The sequence below is a fragment of the Opisthocomus hoazin genome, chromosome W (assembly GCF_030867145.1).
Source record: "Opisthocomus hoazin isolate bOpiHoa1 chromosome W, bOpiHoa1.hap1, whole genome shotgun sequence".
Classification (NCBI taxonomy): domain Eukaryota; kingdom Metazoa; phylum Chordata; class Aves; order Opisthocomiformes; family Opisthocomidae; genus Opisthocomus; species Opisthocomus hoazin.
In genome coordinates this window covers 36,971,001-36,984,954 of record NC_134453.1, presented here as the reverse complement: position 1 = coordinate 36,984,954, position 13,954 = coordinate 36,971,001, and the positions used below count along the sequence as shown (strand labels likewise).

Sequence of the window (13,954 nt, the reverse complement as noted above, 5' to 3'; positions counted from 1 at the left end):
CTGGAGCACCTCTCCTATGAATAAAGGCTGAGTTGTTCAGCCTGCAGAAGAGAAGGCTCTGAGGTGACCTTATAGCAGCCTTCCAGTACCTGAAGGGGCCTACAAGAAAGCTGGAGACTTTTTACAAGGACCTGTTGTGATAGGGCAAGGAGCAATGGCTTTGAACTAAGAGAGGGTAGATTTAGACTAGATACAAGGAAGAAATTTTTTGTGATGAGGGTGGTGAAACATTCATACAGGTTGCCCAGAGAGGTAGTGGAGGCCCCATCCCTGGAAACATTCAAGGCCAGGTTGGACGGGGCTCTGAGCAACCTGGTCTGGTTGAAGATGTCTCTGGTCACTGCAGGGGGGTTGGGCTAGCTGACCTCTAAAGGTCCTTTCCAACCCAAAGCATTCTAATTCTTTGATTCTATGCCCCTGCTTTCCATTGATTTGTTTGTTTTATGAAACCACTCATTTATATTTTTGGCTTCTGAAATATCCTGTGGTAATGAGTTAATGCATTTAAAAGCACAAGGAACAACTAGGAGATCTGTGGATGACAGTCGTACAGGAGCTCTGAATTTTTTAGATAAACTATGAGAGTGGAAACAAAAATCTGAGGCTAGTTTCTTGAGTTTACTGTAAACTTTGTGAGACCATTTCCAAGACTACCTTAGTTGTGTGTTTGGGGAAAAAAAAAATGTTTAACAAATTCTCCATTCCTTGAAGCGTGCTGGTATATTGGTCAGGTATAGTTGGAGTGGATTTTTTTTTACCTTTTTTTTAATTCAGCTTTTTCTGTTCCCAGTGCTCCAGACTAGCAGCTTCCTAATTTTATAATGTGTACTCATAGTGGATACTGCCATTGCTCTCCTCAGATTTTACCTGATGATCCAGATAAGAAACCACAGGCCAAGCAGTTACAGACCCGTGCGGATTACCTCATTAAATTGCTGAATAAAGACCTTGCAAGAAAAGAAGCACAAAGACTTACTAGTGCAGTAAGTAAAGCTTGATATTCAGTAGTGAGATAACATAATATGCTTACAGGCATGTCAGCAGATACTTGTTTTATTCTTAGTTCCACTCTTTGCTTTGTGTAATTTTTCTCTGTATTGCTAATCATATTATGTGAGACTAACTCAAGGAATGAATTGCAAGTTTAATATTGTTTGTATATATTATTTGTATATATTCTTATTTGTATATATTCTCTACTGTTGCATTAGACTCGGACTCCAGTCCTAAGAAAAGTGGTGGTCATTAGTGGCAATAAATAAAATGAATGCTTTCTTTAACATAAAAAACAAATCTTTTTTCTGCAACTGTGGTGCAAATACACTTGTCAGTTGACATAATAAAGGCACTAATTTGCATTCAGGGCAATTCAAAGAGAAGGAAAACAAGAACTAAGAAGAATAGAGCAACAAAGGCTGCAAAAATTAAAGAAGAAATAAAAAGTGTCTCCTCATCACCACCCTCAGAAAAATCTGATGAAGATGATGAGGATAATGAGGTAAACATCATTTATATGGTAAAGATGGCTATTCAGTTGTTTCCATTAGTAACGCTTTCTATTTGATCTTCTGTTTGACAATAAAATTGAAGCACTTGAATGGCATACTCCTTCTGTGGCAGTTAATATTACATCAGTATAATCATGTGGAATGATAAGCCTGTAGCTCAGACATTATGATTAGTTTTCCAAATTATAATATCATAAAATAATTTTGTCACTCAATTACAAGTGATATTGTGCAATTTCATTGTTCTTTAAAGACTTGAGCATTGTATCTGCTAGAAATGCAATTTTAATGTAACATCTGAATATATAACTAATGTTTCTGACTAATCCATTATTACTACTGACAATGATTCTTCAGGTAGCAACTTTTGTTCACACTCAGGAAAAAAAATCAAGCTTGATTAGAAAGAACAGCATGAATAAATGATGTTTTGAGACATACACAGAAGCATTCACTTGCATGTCAGGGCTTTCATTATTCTAATAGACTACTCAACTTTGTTATGTTTTTGTTACTTCTGATGTATTCCTTTAGGCCTCTGTTTTTGTTGGATCATTTATTTAAATTTATCACACAGCAGAAACCACTGGGGGGGGACTCAGGACAAAACACACAGATGACGTTTAGGGGCCATGTTGCACCTAATTTTGTGACTTTGAAGGTAGCTGAAAGAACACCAGATTCTTTAGAACACCTCTGGAAAAGAGAAAATTGCAACTCTGTTCCCTTCTCCTGTGACTGTGAGTGTTTAATTTGTGGTCAGTAAAAAGTTACTAGAACAAAGCTAACCAGAACAGAGGTCTTTTATCATCACCATGCCCTGAAAAATAAGCTCAGTCTTGCGATGCCTACTTCCTTATTATTTTTACCTCTTTGCAGCTTAACTACCTTTTACAGGGACAGATTTCTTTGGGGATATGAAAGTTAAATGGACTTAATCTCTCACCTTCCCTCATTACCCTTGCCCAATCAGTACTTGTTTTGTGTCACATCAAGGAAATGAGTGAATAGTCCTCATTTTGTTTCGCAACTGCATCCAGCTCCATTTGATAGGTGTTAAACCTAAGTCTAAAGAAATCACACACAGATATAAAGTACATTGTAATCTGATTGTTACAAAACTTGTGTAGTTAGGAACTCAATTTGATGTGACATATATGCTTGTGTATTTTAGGATGACATTGTTTCAGAGAAAGATGCACATAAAAAATTAAAAGCAGAAGAAGAAAATGAAGAAAAGCCTGAGCCAGATATTGGTATAAAGGAAGCTGAAGAACAAAGAGAGACAAAAGAAAATAAGAGGGATTTGAAAAGGGAGAAAAAAGAAAAAGAGGATAAGAAAGAATTAAAAAATATTAAAGAAAAGAGAGAAAACAGAGTAAAAGAATCCACACAGAAAGACAAAGAAGTAAAGGAAGAAAAGGTAACTAGGTTTATTTTTCTTATATAACACTAGAAAAGGCCACCAGATTTTTGTGAACAATTTTGAGTTGTCATTTCATTGAAATCTTTTGCATCATTTGAAGTTTTATTTTTACCACTTGTAACTATAAGGACAGGCAAACGAAATGGGAAATTACCTCTTTAATGGGAAATTACCTCTTTAAAGATGCATAGCTTAGTGGGACTGACAGTGCAAGTGGTGCAAGAAACTTGTCCATTCTCCTCCATCCCTTGGAGAGAGAAAATAAAAGGTATTGTCACTGAATGTCAGAGGTTTGTGGGGTTTTTTTGTTATTATTGAAGAGAATGCAGTAATTACAGTAATTGCCTAATTACAGTATAATTCCAGCTCCAAAATAAGGTTTGCTTATCAGATACATTTTCATATTTTGTTCTTAGGTAAATGAAATCAAATCTGAAAATAAAGAAAAAAATAAAAAAGGTTCATTGTTGGATATTCCAGTTCATATTACTGCAACTAGTGAGCCAGTTCCTATATCTGAAGAATCTGAAGAACTGGATCAGAAGACATTCAGTGTGGTAAGCCCCTTGTTGATAACTTAGTGTTTACACTTGATATTCTAAATGAACACGATTTCTGATGTTCTTAATTCTACTGTTAGGCATTATAACACAGATATCTATTGCCAGTAAAATCTTAGATCAGTGAAGGGTTATCAACACCATACTGAAGTCAGTTTTATTTTCAGGCCAGCAGTTTTATTTTATTGCATTTATGCAGTATAGTGAAGAGTATTTGTCTAGTTGTCTGTGCGCTGAATAGTTTTAAAATACAGACTGTGAAGATCCATCCTCAAGAATAATTCGTGGATACTGCTTCATAAAGGACAGAAACAAATGAATTTTGATGCAGCTGCTGTAGTCTCTGGCTTGGTCTTATTAAATACTCCTTTGTTCTTTGTAAGCTAACAAGAGGAATTAAGTTTCAAAGTTGCTCTTGAAGTATTACAGACTTCCTGTGTTAGACCAGAGGAAGGAACAAATCCTGAAGTCCTTAGAAATATCTTGCCAGAGTAATATCTCTGATACCAAAAGAATTTCAGTTATATCACTACTTTTAACCACAACAGAATCAATATTGGAAGATAAAAAGTTAGGTAAACTCAATCCATGTAAAGCTTTATAGGTTGATTGGGGCCTTTGGAAAGATTCTAAGGAGTTACTTTGAGCAGCTACTTTTCTACTGTGGGAGTTCTATCATTCAGGTCTCAGCAGTTGTATGTTACTGACAGGTTTACTGGGTCTACACTGGTGCTGTCTTTTTAAAGGTTGCTTTAAGCTGTGGTTAGTGAAGTATATAATGTAGCTGCTTAATTACTTAATGGCATAAACTGATAATGGAACAGCTTCACTGATTTTTGAGTTGTCCCTCAATGTTGACACAGTGATGGTGATGTTCTCCAAAACCCCTCATATTTTTGATTCTGGATATACAGACTTGCTTCTCTTCCTTAGTGGGAGCAATTCTAGGTTGGGTTTGCGCATAGAACATATTTTTGGCCAGGCACTCTGTTCTGGAAGGTATATTCATCATTATGCCATGGTCAGATGCAATCTAATTAGCATGTTTACCTTTTCAAATGGAAATTACTGCTGTGGGTTGTTGAGGCTAACTCATTTGACTTCTTGTCTGCCTTGTGACAGGTAAAAATATGCATTTCATCTGTCTACCTTGCCATTGTGATTGAATGGTTTTTCCAAGCAAGTGTCAATAATTTAAAACATGCTAACTGGTTTATCTGCATTTACTATTAACACGTTTGAATTAATGTGAAAATTCAAGAATGCATATATGAAATATATCTGTGGGTACATTTGTGTTGTCATCACTAATTTAGGCACACCTAAACTAGCTTTATCCTAGATATCTCAGTTTCTGTCAGTGTCTGCATAGAACTCAGGCTAAAAACTGCTCAGAGAAGGAATGCTGATCCTCTGTTGAATGCCAAGTTTAATTGTTGCAGAAAGTATCTACTTAAAATATATCAAACATTCTCATACTTAATCTTCACACTGAGTTTGTATAGCTTTCAAGGTCCTAAAAAGTAAAATAAGTCTTGTCCTATATACTTGTGCTGAAAGTTAAACCCATGATTGTAAAACCTAGTTATAATAATTCCTTTCCCTCAGAAAAACTTTTATATTAAATTGGTGCTTTATTAAATCTTTAATATTTGTTACATACAATTTAATGCTTTCATATAGGAGTAAATTTTCAGCTGGATTTAAAATACTACTTTTTCCAAATGAAACCTTGTAGTAAAACTAAAAGCTGTGAGCAAAGACTTGTTTTTCATTTGGCTTACAACAGTACTGTCTTTGTCTATATAAATAGCATAGTAAGGGTGGGTCACGTTTTACAATTTTTGTTATCTTTTTATTTTCCTTTGAATTAATGTATTCCTTTTTTAAATTTTATAGTGCAAAGAAAGAATGAGGCCTGTCAAAGCAGCATTGAAACAACTGGATAGACCAGAGAAAGGCCTTTCTGAAAGGGAACAGCTGGAGCATACTAGACAGTGCCTAATCAAAATTGGGGACCACATTACTGAATGTCTAAAGGAGTATACAAATCCTGAACAAATCAAACAGTGGAGAAAGTAAGTTATTCTGCATGATTTTTCTTGAAAAAGGAAAATCCATAACAGCTTCTGTTAAGCAGAATAGTTTTTAATTATTTCTCTTGTTTCTTATTCTCCCTTTCTTGTATTTTTCTGCTGTATTGAATAAGGACTTATAAAAAGATGATTATAAATGGCTCCAAGTTTTAATGGATTCACTTTTTTGTACTTGCATAGCAATGCATTTTGTCCAGTAGGTGAAGTCATCTTACTTCTTAAATCTAAAAGCAAACAAAACAACTGTATTTAGAGTATATTTAATGTTTAGTGGAAAAGAGTTCTTATCATTAAAGAATCTGGCTTTTTCAACTTTGAACTTTGTTTTGGGGGTCTTTTTTATTCATGCTAAAAATAGGTCATTACAAATTTGTGTGTTGAAATTTGAATGATTTTTGAGTTGCAGAATCCTTTATTCTTTTTAAAAAGATACTCTAAAATGAAATCAGATATCAGCTATGAATTTATAAAAAACATTTATCATAACATACTCAGAGATGTATTTCAAAATGAAAGAAGAGTTTTAAGTGCTCTTATACATCTGTGAGGTGATAACCGGAAAAAATAAGAAAAATGTTGGCTTATAAACTTGTTACATTTTGTTGTTAAGTTCTTAATACAATTTTAGTTTTATCGTAATGTGCACTTTAATCCTTTATGGTTGCAAATCTATTCTGCACTTCCATATGCGACACTCAGTCAAGTGTTTAATTTCCTTGCAGACTGTTGTTAACATAGAATATTTCTGCTGTTTGTACTTGCTTTACTTCAAAATATTAGGGTGAACTGAAATACAAAAACAATATCCATGTCTTAAAGATACCTTGGTAAATGTTATATTTCTTTAAGTGGAAATTCATAGTAGAGCTACTATAATATTAATTCATAGTAATGCTACAGTACCATACATAGATTATTAAAATATGTATTTCATCTGTCTTTAATAAGACAGAATTTAGTAAAGGTATTCATTCTGTATTTCTTATATAGATGTCATTGAGCACACCATTGGCTGGTTGCATGTACTTTTGCAAACCTCTACGCCAAAACTATAATGTTTAAATCATCACAGTGAAAGAGCAGATAGATGCTTCTTGAGCCTACACACTTGAGATGGTTTTGAACTAAACACTAATTAGAACAGTAGTATTCTATAGTCTTTTAAGCACTCCACCTGTAAACTTTGCTAAAAGAATTCTAGACTTCAGATCTGGTGTCTGTGATCACAGAAGCAAATGTTGTCTTTAGGGTTTTGGCTTCTTTACACCAAAAGAGTTGATTTGTTTTCCTTTCATCTTTCATAGCATAGATTAGGATCAATGTTTTTGCCATGCTACTTCCATCCTCTTTTCAAATTTCTCATTTAGTTTCAAAAGCTTTGACCAGGCTTTAGAATTCTGTGGAAAAATCCTGTCCCTGATATCTGTAGGAAATGAGGCATGTAGGTCAAATTTCTTACACTGCAAGAGATTTCAAGTTTGGAAGAATCTTTACTGAGTAGTAAATACTCCAGTTTTCTGACATATTTCAAACAATCTTTCAGAAGACTTGCACAACAAATTGAAAGCTACATTTTTATGCAATTGCAGAAATCATTCTATTAACAGAATTGTCATCAATACTACTTTTCATGCACTTTGCATTCTGCAGTCATGATAAATGTTACAAAATTACAAATTATTAAAGGAATTAATTTCTCAAATGTTTGAAATGCAGCTAAGTAATGTTTGCTGTGCAGCTAGGTAATATTCGGTGTAACAGACTACGACGATTTCAGTTTACTGAAGTACCGTTGAAATAATTTCGTTTAAGTCCATGTTCTGTTGTATGATACAATAAAAACTAATATATGAAAGAATTATAATCTCTCTTTCTTTTTCCTCAGAAACTTGTGGATTTTTGTCTCTAAGTTTACTGAATTTGATGCCAGAAAGCTGCACAAGCTGTATAAACATGCAATCAAAAAACGCCAAGAATCTCAGGTAATACTTTCAGACTCTCTAAATATACAAATATATATTCTAAGTTTTATAACTGTTTTATTAAGTATCAGTTGAGTACACTCAATACATTTGAAGTATATTTTACTGTTCATAGTAAACTAGTCTGTTTTCTTAGGATATTTTCTGAAGAATTCAGGTGCAACTTTGGGATTTATCAATGACAATTTTTGTACTTGTCTCTTTTAGCAACACAGTGACCAGAATATTAGCAGCAACGTGAATACACATGTAATTAGAAATCCAGGTAAGAAATCTTGAGCATATTATTGTGCTGGATATCTTAAATGACGTTATGTAAAATGAAATAAGCTTAAAACTGTCTCCTAGAACTCCCATACTGCTGGATATCATAGGGATAGGCTGACTTAGTGTAACTTCACTAGTTTGCTGATGAAATTCAAATGAGCACAGACTGAACTTGGAACTTACTGATTTTAGTAACAAGTTATTTGGCCATTGTTTTAAATAAATAAATAAATTTTAAAACAAACAAACATTTTGTTGTATTTAATTTTGAGGAGGGAGAGAGGCCAACTCAACACTTGTAAACTTCTTGGAGGCTCTATACCTGTTTGTAGCAGTTGTAATGTCATCATATCATAAGAAAGATATTCCCTGAAGTCATAGTCAGCAATCAGTTATATGGGGTGTCATTTATTATTGACAGTAATACTGTTTTTCTATGCACACTTGCCTTCTTGTAATCACAGAATCATAGAATAGAATCATAGAATCATCATAGGTTGGAAAAGACCTCTAAGATCATCGAGTCCAACCATCACTCCAACACCACCATGCCTACTAAACCATATCCTGAAGTGCCACATCTACATATTTTTTGAACACCTCCACGGATGGGGACTCCACCACCTCCCTGGGCAGCCTGGTCCAATGCCTGACCACTCTTTCAGTAAAGAAATTTTTCCTAATATCCAATCTAAACCTCCCCTGATGCAACTTGCAGCCGTTGCCTCTCGTCCTGTCGCTAGTTACCTGGGAGAAGAGACCAACACCTGCCTCACTACAACCTCCTTTCAGGTAGTTGTAGAGAGCAATAAGGTCCCCCCTCAGCCTCCTCTTCTCCAGACTAAACAGCCCCAGCTCCCTCAGCTGCTCCTCATAAAGACTTGTGCTCTAGACCCCTCACCAGCCTTGTTGCCCTTCTCTGGACACGCTCCAGCACCTCATTGTCTTTCTTGCAGAGAGGGGCCCAGAACTGAACACAGTACTCCAGGTGCGGCCTCACCAGTGCCGAGTACAGGAGCATGATCACCTCCCTACTCCTGCTGGCCATACTATTCCTGACACAAGCCAGGATGCTGTTGGCCTTGGCCACCTGGGCACACTGCTGGCTCATGTTCAGCCGGCTGTCGACCAACACCCCAAGATCGTTTTCCGCCGGGCAGCTTTCCAGCCACTCCTCCCCAAGCCTATAGCGTTGCATGGGGTTGTTGCGACCCAAGTGCAGGACCCGGCACTTGGCCTTGTTGAACCTCATACAGTTGGCCTCAGCCCATCGATCCAGTCTGTCCAGATCCCTCTGCAGAGCCTTCCTACCCTTGAGCAGATCGACACTCTCGCCCAACTTGGTGTCATCTGCACACTTACTGAGGGAGCACTTAATCCTCTCATCCAGATCATTGATAAAATGATTAAACAAGACCGGCCCCAGAACTGAGCCCTGGGGAACACCACTTGTGACTGTCTGTCAGCTGGATTTAACTCCATTCACCACCACTCTGTGCTCGGCCATTCAGCCAGTTCTTTATCCAGTGAAGTTTTTATATCATGTTGTATAAAACCTTGAGTATGATATCATGGGTTTAAAATGAGTATAATGTATTTTAGGAATACCACTAAAAACCTTTCATTAACAAGGTGTACCTCTAAAACTGATGTTCATGCTAGGGCTGAGTCTCCTTAGAGAGGAACTTTCTACCATTCAGTTTAAAATTGCTCTACTAAAGGTATCTGGTCCCTACTTACTGCTCATCTGGACCACACTGATCCTCTCTATTCAGTCTATAAGATGAAAAACTGTAGATATGTAGGACTGAGAAACTAAATTTCTAGCTTGCTTGCCTTCTATTTACTTCTGAGGTTTCTCTCAGTTCATTCACATTAGTGCATTTGTCTTTCAATTATTTAGATCTTGTTTCTCTCAAATTATAATGCCACTTTCACATTGCTTTAAATCTGACAGGTAGAGATGCTGTTTGAATTGGTGAAGAAAAAAATGTACTTTGTAAGTGACTTCCTTATAACCTCTGCTTTATTAAACAGATGTTGAAAGACTGAAAGAGAATACAAACCATGATGACAGTAGCAGGGACAGTTATTCTTCTGATAGACATTTGTCACAATACCATGATCATCATAAGGACAGGCATCAGGGAGATGCTTATAAGAAAAGTGACTCTAGGAAAAGGTCCTATTCAGCCTTCAGCAATGGAAAAGACCACAGAGAGTGGGATCACTATAAACAAGACAGCAGGTAAATTGCTTCAGCAGTTACGAAATCTGTTAAGAATTCCCTTCCTGGTTTTGCAGTATGCTTGTAGTAAGCACCAAACTGTCTTTTCTGAGTAATGCAGAATTGCAAAGAAATTTCTCTAATCGAGTTCTGTTGAATTGACATAATTGTGGTTCTTACTGTGTTCACTAATACTAATATAAGTAAATCTTTGCAGATACTATAGTGATAGTAAACACAGGAAGTTGGATGACCACAGGAGCAGAGATCACAGGTCAAACCTGGAAGGAAGTTTAAAAGACAGTCGGCCTCATTCAGATCACCGTTCCTATTCAGACCACAGGATACATTCAGATCATCGTTCCACTTCAGAGTACAGCCATCATAAATCTTCCAGAGATTATAAGTACCATTCAGACTGGCAAATGGACCATAGAGCTTCCTGTAGTGGTCCAAGGTCACCATTAGATCAGAAGTCTCCTTATGGTTCAAGATCTCCTTTAGGACACAGATCTCCATTTGAACACTCATCAGATCACAAAAGTACACCTGAACATACATGGAGTAACCGGAAAACATAACAAAGACTGACATTTTCTGGACCACCTTTTAGCCATATACAGTAAGCTAACACAGTAATTGCCTTATGTGACTTGAAAGATATGGACTGGATATTCTGTCAGTAGCAGTATTGTTACTTCTTTCCAGGATGCAAGGTCTATTATCCCAACAACAGAAAAATATTTTTGTATTTAAAGTTTATGCTGCACTGTGCTGCAAATGTTGTGGCACTTCCCCCATGCCCTCCCCCTTAAGAAATGGAAAATGTTTATTTTTACAGGGACCTCAACACTGCCCCATTCAGACTGGATCTCATAAAACTGTTTTTAGGCTGAACACAGTTTAAATTATGTTTGCAAATGAATTTTTAAACACCGACCTGTGATCATGTTTCAGGAAGGAATGAGGAGTTTGTTTTGTTTTCTTAATAAAGAAGTCTCAAGGACTATTGTTCAGTTTCCAAAGCTATTAGTTTACACTGTACACTGCAACCACCTTGCCGCTTTTCATCACAAGCTTGAATATTTAAATTCTGTACCTATAACTGTAAAATAGCCAGGATTTCTCCTGTTTGTGATCAGTTGTAATAATGCCTTTTTACAAAATAAAATAAATGGCTGAAAATTATTGCAAATAATTAAATGAGCTTTCTATTTTTTTTGCTTGTTCCTTTCCCCACCAATCAGGCCTTCTTGTCACAAGTATGAAACAAAGTCAGTATACTAACACTTTTTAAATAAAATATCTTTATGAAATCACTGTTCAGAATGCAAAAATGGAGAAAGGGAACATTTTTATTCCATTTAGTGCCCCCTTTTTATTGAATGCTTCAGATACATGTTTTGTTTTTGTTTTTCTATTAAACTGTCAATATTGTGATTTGTTGTAATGAAATGTTGGGAAATATTCAGCTAAACTGTGATCTGCAAAGTTTTTTCCAGTCCATTAGTATTAAAGAAGGAGTGTTCAATATCTGGACACTTCTGAATCCAAATCAGCCAAAATTTATTGGAAATGTATTTGTTTTCCCTCTTAAAATGGGCAGTAATGTTGTGTGCTACACAGCCAGTTAATAGTTTAGATTTGAATGGATTTCTATTAATAGAATTATTACAATGCACACTGATTGTACATAGATAACTTCTGTATGACAAATTAAATTTAAAAGGATATGTGGGCTCTTGTTTTCTGCTGGTGTTTTTCTACAGCGTATCTTTCTCATTTAACCATAAAAATATTAAAATCTAAGTACTAAATTTTAATACACAGCATAATTAGGGAAGACAAATGTCCACCCTGGCATTATGTGGTTGGAGCTAATATGTTGCTCCAATTTTTCTCATCTTGTAGTGTGTTGAGCATTTTTTTCCAATTAACCAGGTTTATATGGAAGCATTAAAACTGAAACAAAGCCTCTTCAGAGATGAAGGACCATTTGGGCCTGGCTATTAGCATGTTAGCCTTGTCCAAAGATAAAATGAAAGATTACCACAAACATAAAAATTAGAATAGAAACCAGGTGCAGTAAGGGGAAAGTGATTTGCCTAAGATTACACAGTGTACTCTCTGCAACAGCAGAGCTAGATCTGGGTCATCTGCTTTTGTGCTATGTTGAGCATTTTCTTCTTTTTTTACTTCTTGTAATTTGACTAATCAGTTCACTTGTGAATGATATGAGGCTATGGGGTTGATTTTCGTTATTGCTGGTATTTTTACCCAGAGAGCTATAACATTGCATATTGATTTTAAGGACTTGTATGAAAATTTTCAGCACTACCAGGCAGGTGATCTTTTCCCAGTACTGAAAGAGATTTTCACTTTTGAAGTGAAGTGAATCTCCTTATTGTCCCCACTCACCATGCTTTGGTTAACATCTTGGACTGCATAAAATGGCTCCTTTCAGATGAAACTAAATTGGAAGAAGAGGATATAATTCATTCCAATGGCTGATGAGTGTTTGGTCTTTTTGAACCAGAGTAGAGCTTATCCAAAGCAAAATCCTCCAAAATGTGCAGGGGTGGGCACTAGATCTTCAGAACCAAAGATTTCACTCTACATTTCTGCTCCCATTGGGCCACATAGGAGCAACATCCTAATACTTTTTCTGAACATAAGTCACTCCATTATTTGTCTCATGTTTTGTAATTGTGAAATTAGACATTTTACCATGGAATTTAAACCCAGAATTTAAACCCAGAAGTAGAAAGTGTTTCCATTTGCAAGGCTCCTTTTTTTTTTTTTTTTGGTGAAACAGTCACATCAAGATTATCGGGTTATCTAAATAGATCAACAATAAAAAAGTAAAGCAAGTAGAAGCAGCTAAACACTAATCTACAAATTTACGAGGGTTAGTTGAATCTCTGCTGACAGAGAAGAAACTCTTATTTCGTTTGTCAGTGAACATGCATGTCTACTTGTAGAAAGCTTTCAAAGATTCAAAACGTGGAAGGTCATTACTGAAGGATTTCATATGTATTGAATGAGGAGCTTAAAATAGTTGGGGGGTGGAAGGGGATGTGATTGCCACAGAAGTAGATGCACCTGAAATTATTTTTCACCTGAGGCATATCTACATCTGATTTCCTATTGAGAATATTTATTCATCCCTTTAATGTACATAAAGGCAATCTTAAATCATTATTATCAGATATAGGTGTAACCTATGTGCCGAGTTATTTATAATGAAAATGTTATAGGCATCTGCAATGATTTCAATGTCAAGCTGTCTTTTAAAAACTACTTAAATCATATACTGGACCTACTGTTTAAGAACTGCAATGTTATGGAGCGTGCAAATATTTGGGCTGTGCTGCTGTCCAGTAGACTTTTCAACCCTAAGTGAGATAACATGAAGCAAAGATCACTGAGAGCCAGAGCAGAGCTTTGTAATCTTATAGAGTATTTCAGTTGGAAGGGACCTACAATGACATTCAGTAGGAAATTGTGGTGGGTTTACTCAGCCAATAGCCAAACACCCACACAGTTTACTCGCTCCCCTCTCCCATGAGACAGGGAGAAAATAGAAAGAAGGTGAGAAGACACATGGATCGAGATAATGACAGTTTGAGAAAGCAAAAAATGTGCGTGCAAGCAAAGCAAGAAAAACGCATGGGTCAGTTGAAGCTGAAGACAGCTTCAAAAAAGCAATTTATGCAGTGGCCTTGCCATCTCCCACCAGCAGACTGATGCCCAGCTACTTTGGAAAGACTACCCAAACGTTTTATTGCTTAGCAAGATATCATATGGCATGGGGTATCCCTTTGGTCAGTTTGAGTCAGCTGCCCCAGCTGTGTCCCCTCCCAACCTCTTGCCCACCCCTCAGAGCAA

At 36.2% G+C, this 13,954-nt stretch overlaps 1 protein-coding gene across 2 annotated transcripts in view; it reads left to right on the top strand.

Moving 5' to 3' along the window:
• Nucleotides 1-11,799, top strand: part of LOC142365607 (chromodomain-helicase-DNA-binding protein 1-like) — an 88,427-nt gene extending 76,628 nt beyond the window's left edge. For both annotated transcript variants that reach the window (XM_075446537.1, XM_075446536.1), the window contains 9 exons: nt 861-983; nt 1,364-1,498; nt 2,683-2,931; nt 3,351-3,491; nt 5,394-5,572; nt 7,476-7,572; nt 7,780-7,837; nt 9,877-10,087; nt 10,284-11,799. In XM_075446537.1, the coding sequence (XP_075302652.1) occupies nt 861-983; nt 1,364-1,498; nt 2,683-2,931; nt 3,351-3,491; nt 5,394-5,572; nt 7,476-7,572; nt 7,780-7,837; nt 9,877-10,087; nt 10,284-10,647 (1,557 nt within the window). In that variant the 3' untranslated portion in view covers nt 10,648-11,799. The remainder of the gene's footprint in view (nt 1-860; nt 984-1,363; nt 1,499-2,682; nt 2,932-3,350; nt 3,492-5,393; nt 5,573-7,475; nt 7,573-7,779; nt 7,838-9,876; nt 10,088-10,283) is intronic.
• The last annotated feature ends 2,155 nt before the right edge of the window (nt 11,800-13,954 follow it).